The sequence below is a fragment of the Rhinoraja longicauda genome, chromosome 36, assembly GCF_053455715.1.
Source record: "Rhinoraja longicauda isolate Sanriku21f chromosome 36, sRhiLon1.1, whole genome shotgun sequence".
Taxonomy (NCBI): domain Eukaryota; kingdom Metazoa; phylum Chordata; class Chondrichthyes; order Rajiformes; family Arhynchobatidae; genus Rhinoraja; species Rhinoraja longicauda.
In genome coordinates this window covers 9,659,316-9,671,443 of record NC_135988.1, presented here as the reverse complement: position 1 = coordinate 9,671,443, position 12,128 = coordinate 9,659,316, and the positions used below count along the sequence as shown (strand labels likewise).

General features: G+C 40.6%; 1 protein-coding gene across 8 annotated transcripts in view; it reads left to right on the top strand.

Moving 5' to 3' along the window:
• aak1b (AP2 associated kinase 1b) overlaps positions 1–12,128 on the top strand; it is a 104,422-nt gene that overhangs the window by 35,173 nt on the left and 57,121 nt on the right. For all 8 annotated transcript variants that reach the window (XM_078428783.1, XM_078428782.1, XM_078428781.1 and 5 more), the window contains exons 4-5: positions 713–855; positions 2,348–2,469. In XM_078428783.1, coding sequence (XP_078284909.1) covers positions 713–855; positions 2,348–2,469 — 265 coding nt within the window. The remainder of the gene's footprint in view (positions 1–712; positions 856–2,347; positions 2,470–12,128) is intronic.

Genomic DNA, 12,128 nt, shown 5'->3' with positions numbered 1-12,128 from the left:
TGCTTATTTATCATCTTGTTTAACACTTGCATGCAAGCCAGCAATCTTTAGAAATGGTTTCCTTCTCTGATCAACTTTCCGAAAGGCATGAAATGGATCTGGTGGAGGAACACTAAAATCTCTGAATTGAGGATAATATCTCTCACGCATATGAATAATTAACAAAAATGTTGAAATGCCTATTCCAACCCCCTGATTGGCTGAGGATTCGGGGGTGGGCTTTGCAACAACCTAATGCTGCAGCAATTTGATTGAGGGTGTTGTCAATTACACAATCTTGTCTCCTCTTTCACTTTGTGCATTTTCCACCATTATCCTATCACCCCCATATCCTCTAACGCCTTGGTGTTTCTAAAGCTAGCCAATGTGGTGCAATCTTGTGAATGCAAACATAGAAAGGGAAAACCAGTCAGTGCATCAAAGCACGCCCATGACAATTTTCATTTCTATTCTCCAAGTTGCACTTTGTGGGTTAAGAAATTATTTGTAACTTTTGACAAATTTAACAGCTCGCCAGTTGAATGACTGCATTGAAACACATCACCTACCTTGCAGATGTGCGACGGAGTTATCCTTTTTCATTATGCAATCTTGCATGTCTCTATTAGGTCTCTCATAGTTCCTTTCAAGGTTAAGTAGCTCTCTTGCTTCAGCTCGCATTTGTTGCTTTGAAAGGCTGTGTTGAACTATTGTACCCCTCTTCTTGTTGCAGGAGGTCAAGTGGTGAACCTGATGAACCAGCGGCTTCAAACAGGATTCACTGAGAATGAAGTGTTGCAGATATTTTGCGATACATGTGAAGCAGTAGCAAGGTTGCATCAGTGCAAGACCCCCATCATTCACCGAGATCTAAAGGTGACTGTCTGCTCTTCCGGAGGAAGATTCAGTACAATATGCAATTTGGAAACTGTCAGCCTGTCTTGTCAATATGTTTTGTTTGTGATTTAAGAAGGGTTGTGTCAGCGGGTAGAATTCTCAAAGAAGGGAAAGATTGCTTTGGATGTACAGTGTGCAACAGCATTTTAAACAAGATTTTTTGTAGCTCAGGAAACTTAAGAAATGCATTGGCAGCAATACTAAACACAGTGATATGCAACACTTAAGTTACTATCCTCTACTACAATGAATCATGACAACCAAGCATTGGTCTGCCACAATGTTTTTCCATTTTTAGTTACTATAAATTTAAAGATGAACATGAAGCAATCTTCTGTCATACATGTGATAAGAGTTTCTTTTCATTGCATCGTGAATCTTAACAATTCACGAGTGAAGACACTGCACTGGAAAAGTGCTTCTCTTTCTTTTCCTTCCCAAACCTCCTCCCCATGATAATCACAGCGCACTGAAATCTGAATTCAAGGCCACTCTGCTTTCTGTATGAGGAGACCGTATGACCTCCTTTCTCCCCAGAGTAATAAACTTAGAGTAGAAAGCAGTGCCTCTCTACATAAGGCCTTGGTTCTTTTCCGCTCCTTATTTATTGCGAACGCAAAGCAGAGGTTGTGTAATAGACAAGTTTGCTCTTATGTTAATTGTCTGCATTGATTTTATATTTGAGTGTATGTATTTTTGGAAAAGCAACAATTTTTAATGATTGAATTGCTAAGTGCAGTGATTGATGTAGACTTGGGCAGATACAGGCTGGGAAGATTACTGATTACTGGTCTTGGGGAGGTTAGTTGATCTCACTAAATGGGTCAGATTCATAAAATGGCTTCTGTAGGTTATGGAGTTTAGGAAAGGCGCTTTTTTGTCTTGATTTTTGTTTTGTGGCTAAACTGGCCCACAGGTTGCCCCATAGTTGCCCCACAGGTTTGCCAAACTGATTCCTTCCAACCAAGACCGGTTCCATGGTACTTGGGAGCACTACCACCATCTACACGCTCCCCTCCAAGTCGCATAACATCTTGGCTTGGCAATTTGTTGCTGTACTTCAATTTCTGGGTTTAATACCTATAATTCACAGCCCAACAGCAATGAGTGCATAGCATCACCAGACGGATAGCAATACATCAAGAAGGAGGTTCACCAGTCCGTGCTTGAGGGGAAAGGGAATAGGCAATAAATTCTGACCTTGTCATGCATGTGTATTTTTTATAAACTATTTAAAACCAAAGTGTTGCATCTGACATCAGAAATTCACGCAGTGACAAAGTGAATTGCATTGAGAAAATAAATTCAGAAGTGTAGGGTATGTCAGAAGTGGGAAGTTTGAAAATGTTTAATACATTAAAAATGTTTATGCTAGGGAGTTATGTATTTTAAAATCCTTTTTTTTTTGTACAGTGGATTGAGGTCCATCAGTGAATGATTCTCATTGTTGGGTTTTGGTGATTTTCTTTAGGTTGAAAATATATTGCTTCATGACAAAGGGCACTATGTTCTCTGTGATTTTGGAAGTGCAACCAATAAATTCCAGAATCCACAGGTTGAAGGAGTCAACACTGTAGAAGATGAAATTAAAAAGTACGTGTCTTTATTTTTTCTATGTTTCTTAATAAATTGGTTATCTGTAATTAATATCATGAAACTGTCTGGAAATAGTTGTTATTCATTCCAGGGATGTAGGCTTCACAGGCTTAAGTACCCATCCCTAATTGCCCTTGATATGTTGGTGATGAACTGCCTTCTTGAACCGCTGTAGTCCTTGAGGTGTGCGTTTTCCCACATCACCATTAAGTGCAGTAATATTGCGGTTATTGTGCTGAATGTGTAATCGAGAGAAGGTTGTAATTTAGTTGTGGTAAGCTGCCCAGTTTCATTGAATAAATATTCCTGGGCTTCTCGATTGTTGTAAAAAAAAACAACAGTGTGATGAAGGGAAGGGAACTTAATGTTTTACTCTGAACCAGTATGCATGGTATCCCACTGAACTACTTACACCCTCTTGTGAGTTACTATGAAGCAGGGAAAATTCTGGCCGCCACCTTAGTGTGACTACAGATGTTTATTTATTTATTTTTTTAGACAATAGGTGCAGGAGTAGGCCATTCAGCCCTTCGAGCCAGCACCGCCATTCAATGCGATCATGGCTGATCACTCTCAGCTTAAATATGTGGAAGCAAATTACTCCATATCAGAGAGAGAAAGGTATTTTGTGTTATGTAGCGTAGTATTGTTTAGGTTTTGTTGCCAACAATAGCCATTTTGGGGCATTTGTAGCGGATTGTGCACGTAACATGATCTTGTATCTACAATAATGGCAGTCACGTGATCCCAACGCTTGGTTTGTGATGAACAAAGATTTTTAGGTTACGGTCTTTCTCCAGTCTTCATTAAAGACTTTATGTCATTATAGGCCAGTTAGTAGATTTTGGTGTACTTTGCTCACATTGTTTCAAATTTTCGACTTGCCTCTGGAGGTTTTGTCCTAACTTAAAGGCTGCCCTGTTGTTTCTGGTGAAATAATTCTAGCTATGAAATTTTCAGAGTCTGCAGCTTTATAAAGGATTATAAATGGTTACAGAGTGATGAATAGTGAAAGTGATTATTAGACGAATAGTGAAAGGCCTGGATAGAATGGATGTGGAGAGGATGTTTCCACTAGTGACAGAGTCTTGGACCAAAGGTTAGAGCCTCAGAATTAAAGGATGTTCCTTTTGGAACGACAATAGACGATAGACAATAGGTGCAGGAGTAGGCCATTCGGCCCTTTGAGCCAGCACTGCCCTTCAATGTGATCATGGCTGATCATTCTCAATCAGTACCCCGTTCCTGCCTTATCATATCATATCATATCATATATATACAGCCGGAAACAGGCCTTTTCGGCCCTCCAAGTCCCCATACTCCGCTATCCTTAAGAGCTCTATCTAGCTCTCTCTTGAATGCGTTCAGAATTGGCCTCCACTGCCTCCTGAGGCAGAGAATTCCACAGAATCACAACTCTCTGACTGAAAAAGTTTCTCCTCATCTCCGTTCTAAATGGCCTGCCCCTTATTCTTAAACTGTGGCCCCTGGTTCTGGACTCCCCAACATGGGGAACATGTTTCCTGCCTCTAACGTGTGAAACCCCTTAACAATCTTATACGTTTCGATAAGATCCCCCCTCATCCTTCTAAATTCCAGTGTATACAAGCCTAGTCGTTCCAGTCTTTCAACATATGACAGTCCCACCATTCCGGAAATCAACCTAGTAAACCTACGCTGCATGCCCTCAATAGCAAGAATATCCTTCCACAAATTCGGAGACCAAAACTGCACACAGTACTCCAGGTGCGGTCTCACTAGAGCCCTATACAACTGCAGAAGGACATCTTTGCTCCTATACTCAAATCCTCTTGTTATGAAGGCCAACATTCCATTGGTTTTCTTCACTGCCTGCTGTACCTGCATGCTTCCTTTCAGTGACTGATGCACTAGGACACCCAGATGTCGTTGTACGTCCCCTTTTCCTAAAAAGGAGGAATTTATTTAGTCAGAGGATGGTGAATCTGTGGAATTCATTGCCATAGAACGCTGTGGAGGCCGTCAATAGATATTTTTAAGGCAGAGATACATAGATTCTTGATTAGCATGGGTGTCAGGGGTTATGGGGAGACAGTAGGAGAATGGGGAGAGATAGATCAGCCATGATTGAATGGCGGAGTAGACTTCATGGGCCAAATGGCCTAATTCTGTTCCCACCACTTATGAGCCTCTGACAAAATTGGCATGACTATTAATTATTCTTGTTTTACGTGGAATCAGCATAAAATACCACAATAGATTCAATTAAGTTGGATAAACTATTTGCTCAAGGATGCAAGCACTGCTGAAAACTTGCATTTATTTCCCGTTCCTAATTGTAATTGGGACAGTTCTAGAACAGAGTTCTGGTAACCACCAAACATTCTTTTGGATTATCAACAACCTCCAGCTCTGGTAGTTCTGTGACTGGAAGCAATCAGGCAAGAATTGCCATACATGTGTATTGTTACTTCTGCTGAAACATTTTCTTCAAAAGAAAATCCCCTGTGTAGCATTGATTGATGCTCTCATTTCCAGTTATTGATTCTTTTTTATGAATTCCCAAACACTGTTCAATAACATCCACAGAAATACAAAAGTTGCAGAAAGATTTTGTTGTGGATATTTTTGTGGTAATCTTTCCTGATGTCTTTTCGAAGGTAATTATTTTTCCTGACCAGCAACTTGCTCAATTTTTACACAAGCAAAAGTGACAGGCTAACTTGCCAATTGCATGCACCGCCAACTATACTTTTTCTCTGCAAAATATTGATTCAACTTTCCAACACGATCTCTGCACCACAAGATATATCATCACTTCAGTAAACTGTACCAAAATGCTGCTCTTGCAGACACACTTATCTTTCATGTTCATCTGGTTTGGTGATGTTGTGGGTGGTGCTGGTTTGGGACTAACTGCCTGACATTACAGAATCTGAAAGGAAATAAAAATAAGTCTTGTAGGAAAATAACTGCAGATGCTGGTCCAAATCGAAGGTATCACAAAATGATGGAGTAACTCAGCGGGTCAGGCAGCATCTCTGGAGAGAAGGAATTGATATATTATGAGGGGCAGAACAAAACTCATATTCATATTTAATGTTGATTGGATCATGAGTATTTTGAGCCATTATCAATTGTATATTCTTAAAATAAAAATGTTAGCAAATTGGAGCAACACAGTGGCGCAGTGGTATTGTTGCTGCCTTACAGATCCAGAGACCCGGGTTTGATCTTGTCCACGGGTGTTGTCTACGGAGTTTGTACATTCTCTCCGTGATTGCGTAGGGTTTCTCCAGGTGCTCCCCGTTTCCACCCACGTTCCAAAGACATACAGATTTGTAGGTTAATTGGCTTCGGTAAAAATTGTAAATTGTCTGCAGTGTGTAGAATAGTTCTAGCATATGGATTGATCGATGGTCAGCGGGGACTCAGTGGGCTGAAGGTCTGTTTATCTCTCGTCTCAAATAAACAGGTGTGTGATGCTAATATCAAAGCTAGCCAGCAAGACATAGAGAACCAGATGGAGCCCTTATCCCACGAAAAGAGCACAGTGAAAGGTGGCTAAGGGAAGACAAAAGTTGACAGGGTTAAATGCAGAACTGAGTGAGAAGGTTCCCATAGGTCCAATTATCTGTTTCTGTGCTGTTAGCATCACGTAGTTCCATTTAGTTTAAGGGAACGGCATATATTGCAGACAAGGCAAGTTTTTCACCATTTTGTCAAAAACAATTGCAGGATACTATTTCCCAAAACACTGGCAGGAATCCCAAGCAATTAGCCATAGTTCAACTCCAATTATTCCTTAACCATAAAGACAACGAGCCACAAAAATGTATATAACACTCTTCATGACCCTGAACCGTTCAAAAAAAACCTTGGAGGCAATCAAGATCTTTTGAAAAGAAACTAACATCAAAATTTAGGAAATGTGGCACAGCGTAGCACGTTCCCACAGAGAGCAGGGCATGACTAACCAGTCATTCTGATTAAGCAATGTTGATTGTTCGTTATTTCTTTGGCTTTAGAATAGTGTCATGTGCAACCTTGGTTTAGTTTGGTTTAGTTTGAAGACGCAGTGTGGAAGCAGGTCCTTTGCCCCACCGAGTCCATGCCAACCATTCATCACCCATTCACACTAGTTCTATGTTATCCCACTTTCGCATCCACTCTCTCCACACTAGGGGCAACTTACAGAGTGCAATTAACCTACAAACCCGCACACCATTGGGATGTGGGAGGAAGCCGGAGCACCCGGAGGAAACCCAGGTGGTCACAAGAAGAACATGCAAACTCCACACAGACAGCATCCGAGGTCATGATTGAACCAGGGTCTCTCGGACTACGAGACGGCAGCTCTACCAGCTGCGCCACTATGCCGCCCCTCTTAACAATAGCAGAACAAACATAGGGTCTCGACCAGAAACGTCGCCCATTCCTTCTCTCCTGAGATGCTGCCTGACCTGCTGAGTTACTCCAGCATTTTGTGAATAAATACTTTCGATTTGTACCAGCATCTGCGGTTATTTTCTTACACCAACTTTGTCTGTGCAGTCTTCCCTCAGCACTCCAGGGGCAGTTTCCCCCAGCACTGTACTAAATGTTCATCTTTGGAAGTAGATATAATCTGTGACCTTCCGTCTCAGAGGTTAGAGTGTGACAACTGAGCCAGTTCAAAAAGGGATGCTTCTCTTTTGTTTAGTTAAAATCACCAACACTCTGGGGGCACATCAGCTTGGTTTGAAAAGACTCACTTGGATTATGTTGAGGTTGAACCTGTCTGATCCATAATTATTACACCAAGTAGAAACTGGCATCTTTCCCAGATGTGGATAGCAATCCTGATGCAGCAATGCGTTGATAAGAATCAGTTGTGGCTCAGACTCCCCTTGAGTATTGTTTCCCATATTTAATTTATTGTTCTGTATTTAATTTTGGTAACATTCAATGAGAGCAATAAGGAGCTTGACGAGTTAATTTTTCCATTGTCTTGTGCTGTGTCTCTTGACAGAACTAATGAGCATCTTAAATATTTCTTCAAGTGAAATCATACTTCAATATATTGCTAAGTAGTTTGTTTCTCCTACTGAGTTCAGTTGGATGAAGTTTAACTATCAATCTGCGTCATTAGAATGTTTAATTGTGTTAATGGCTGGCACTCCTAATCTTCCAATTATATCCACTGGAAGTCTGTATTTATAGGTTTCTTCTTCCTAAATGCAAGTCGCGTCTTTTGAAGACTGAAACAATAGGGTTATGTACTGATGATTAATTGTCACACTATTGGGTACATTCTTATGATATGAGTCAAATGGTGTAATGAAGCAATCCATAATAATTAGATGTGATTTCCTCCTCCACAACATCCCCCACCCTCAGTACACACCTCCCACTTGAAGAACATTTGTGTTAGTTTACTTATTGAACTAAAAGACCGTGATGTGATTCTACTTATTTCCGTTCTGTACAAGCATATAAAATGTAAGAAAACCTGGTAGCCTGATGAACAAAGTGTCTTCATTCAAATTAGAGTCATGCAGTGTGGAAACAGGCCCTTTGGCCCAACTTGCCCACACTGGCCAACATGTCCCATCTGCACTAGTCTCATCTGCCTGCGTTTGGCCCATAGCTCTCTAAATCAGTTCTATCCATGTGCCTGTCTAAATGTTTCTAAAACACTGCTGTTGCTGTTTTCTTATAGTCAACAAGCATTCTAAGTTCACAGACAACTGTGAACAAAAGATGGTGTAACAGACTTGCTTTTTGTGAATTTCTGCCGAGCTCTTCTCAAATCAAGAATCTTCTCCCGTGTTGTGTGAAAATCAGTGAGCTGGTTTAATAATGTGTATCTTGATGCAAATGGCGTGACTCACAAGGCTGGCTCCATGTCTTTCCTGATATATGCAGGAATGGTTTTAGCTCTGTTCCATCCTCATCATCCAGCATTCTATGATTATTGGCTGGGGTGGGGCCAGAGTATGAATCTTGCTTTGTTATTTGCCTTTATCGCCCAGTAAGTTCATTGTAAACTAAGACAAAGCTAATTGCTTTTCTTCCTGATTTGTGTTTAACGTTAATTCATGTTGACAGCAATGCATCAAATAGAGGTTGAATGAGGTACCCATGACCCTCAGCAGCTAATATATTGATTATTTGACAATCAGTTTATTCGGGAAATATAGTTTATGTAATGAGCCTAGAAATCAGAAACTGCAGCAACTTTTACAATAGGAAAATGGTAATTGTGCCAGGAAGATGCAGAGAGTGAAGGGTAGTTGGTGCAAATTATCTTGATTCGCAACGTTTAAGAAACATTTAGACAGGTACATGGATAGAATAGAATTAGAGGGATATGGGCCAAAGGCAGGCAGGTGGGACTAGTATAGATAGGGCCTGTTGGTCGGCGTGGGCAAGTTGGGCCGAAGGGCCTGTTTCCACGCTGTATGACTCAATAATACACAACAGTATGCGAAGCAGGATTATTGGAATTACCCAATAACATCCAGTCTGTCTGGCTCGAGCTGTCACAATATGCAGCTTTGGTTTAAATAAATGTAGAAAGATTTATTTTGCAATCGTATCCAACAAAATATTGAGATTAAAGCAGACGGCAATGTCATGCTGATCCAAAGTAGGTTTCTTAAGAAACATTTTTCAAAATTGTTCACAATTGAGGTGGAGAAGTGAAGACAAAAACCAACAAAGGATAGGTTGGTTTGTTGTTCCACTGCCAAAACTCACATGAAACAAAAAAGCATGTTAATAAAACAGAAGGACCCAGATCCTTCAGCCAATTATGATCTCATAGGTGTAGAGGTACAAAAATATCTACAGACTTGTTAAACTGCAGATTTGTTATAAATAGTAATTCTTAGCATGTTTCTCTTAGCTCCTTCAAACAGAAAATATTTTTGGTTGAAGATTTTAAAGTACTTAGATAAATTCTCTGAATTACAAATTCCCGTGGATAGGTTTAGATTTTTAAAATTTAAAAATGGTATTACTTATTACCATACATCATTTACAGGAACATGTCTTTAATACACCAGAACAGAATTAAAAAAAGTAGCAGGAATAGGCCACCTTGCTCTTCAAGCCTGTCTTGCCATTCAATATGATCATGAGTAATCTGCCTCAATCCTCTTCTGTGTCAGTCCCTCAAAATCCTCAATTCCCTGATCTTTAAAACAAAATCAACTTCCCACCTCCATAAGTAATCTCAACTTGATAACTCTCCAGGGTAGAGATTTCGCATTCGTCACCATCTATGAAAAGAAATTCCTCAGCTCCTTGGTTATAAATGTATTTTTCCTTTCCTTGTAAATGTTTCCATGTTTGATCCTGTCTCACAAGTGGAATCATCTCAATGTCTACCCTGCCTTGCCTCCTCAGTGTCTTGTATGTTTCAACAAGATCCCTCATGCTTCTAAACTCCAAAGCATACAGATCTTACTTTTTAAACGGTTGGTAATAGAACATCCCTCTCATCACAGAAACGAACCTGTTGAATCTCTTCTGGACTACCTCCAATAAACAGTCTTAAATACATGTGAATGTTTCCTCCACCCCCACCCTCCAATGTTGTATGTTCTAATCTTGTACACCAGGTTTTTATTTGACACATAATCTTAATGCCTTCTGGAATCTAAATATACTACATCTGTAGGCTCCTTATCTTCTTATACCCTAAAAAAAAAAAGGAGCAAATTTGTCAGACATGATTTTTCTTCCATTTAAAATATGTTGACTCAGTTTGATTGCTTTAGGTCTCTTTCTTTACTTCTTCCTTGCTTATAGACACAAACTACTTGTAATGGCAAATGTTTAGATTGGTGACCAAAAGTTTCCGGCTTTCTGTCTTTCTCGACTTGAGCAAGTAAGTCACATTTGGGCCTTTTCAGAGAGTTGTGGGCCGAGCCCAGACCATTACGCAAACCAACCTGCCGTCCATGAACTCCATGTGCACCACGCTGCCTTGGCAAGGCCACCAGCATAATCAAGGACTGGTTTGATTTAGATTTAGAGATACAGCACGGAAACAGGCCCTTCGGCCCACCGAGTCCGCGCCGCCCAGCGATCCCCGCACATTAACACTATCCTACACACACTAGGGACAATTTTTACATTTACCCAGTCAATTAACCTACATACCTGTACGTCTTTGGAGTGTGGGAGGAAACCGAAGATCTCGGAGAAAACCCACGCAGGTCACGGGGAGAACGTACAAACTCCGTACAGATGGCGCCCATAGTCAGGATCGAACCTGAGTCTCCGGCGCTGCATTCGCTGTAAGGCAGCAACTCTACCGCTGTGCCACCGTGCCGCCCCTTTGTTAACCTTTGTTTCACCTTGGCCACTCCCTCTTTTTCCCTCTCCCATCAGGCAAGAGGTACAGAAGTTTGAAAACGCATGCCTCCAGGTTCAGCTGAAATCGGGCAACTGAACTGTCCTCTCACCAACTAGGGTGTGGTCCTGGCCTCCCATCTACCTCATCGGAGGCCTTTGAACGATCTTTAATTGGACCTTTTTATCTAAATGACTCCAAAAAATGACATACCATACCCTTTATCCTGGACGGCTTGAGTATAATCATGTATAGTCTTTGACTGGATAGCAAGCTGTGGGAAAGCTCTTCACTGTACCTCAGTACACATAACAATAATAAACTAGACTAAACTTCAATCCACTGGTACCCTTCCAGAATCTGTGTAAATGGAGTATTAATATAGAAATAACATTCAAGTGGTGGGAAAATCTACTAGGTCCATCGCACCAAAATCCTGAGAGTGCTGAATGAACAGAGTTTTACAGTACCTTGGTGCTCTTGATAATAAATCAGATTTGGTTCCCAATAGCCAAAGTAATAATCTATGTATGTGTGTCATCCACATGATGACATCAAGCAACATAATTTAAAAATGTATCAAGTTTCACATTTGTGGCATCACCAATTGTGATCCTGGGACCCTTCTTCAAATTAAGAGATTAGGGTGTTGATTATGTTAATCTCTTGATTTTATTGTTAACCTTTATAACACAGGGTGGTGAGTGCCTGGAATGCACTGCCGGACGATAGTGGCATTTACGACACCTTTGGATAAGCGTATGGATATGCAGGGAATGGAGAGATATGGATTATGAGCAGTTAGATACGAAATGGTCTTGGTATCATGTTCACCATTGTGGGCTGAAAGGCCTATTCTTGTGTTGCGCTACTCTATGTAATAATAACATTTGCCCATTTGGTTCCGAAGATCCAAAGACTTGCTTGTTTTAGATTTTCTGATTTGTCTCTCCCTTTTAGAGTGGTACTGAAAGGAAAATCTTGAATTTATATAACACGTTATATATCAGTGGCTGCGGTTTATTAATTAAATTACTTTTGAATTGAACTCATGAACCCGAGAAAAAATGCATGACTAATTGTCCTGCTAATTTTTTTTCTTCCTGGAATTGATTGATAAGGAGAATTGAGAGAATTATTTTTCCTTTAATCAAGTAATGCATTGGGTCTCCACAAAATTGAGTAGGATAGCACCTTACTTAACAGATCGTGGAGCCAGCTGTTATCTTTTGCCAGCTGATTCCATGCTGTTCCATCCAAATGTCGGGAGTTATGGGGAGCATGCAGGAGAATGGGATTAGAAGGGAAAGATAGATCGGCCATGATTGAATGG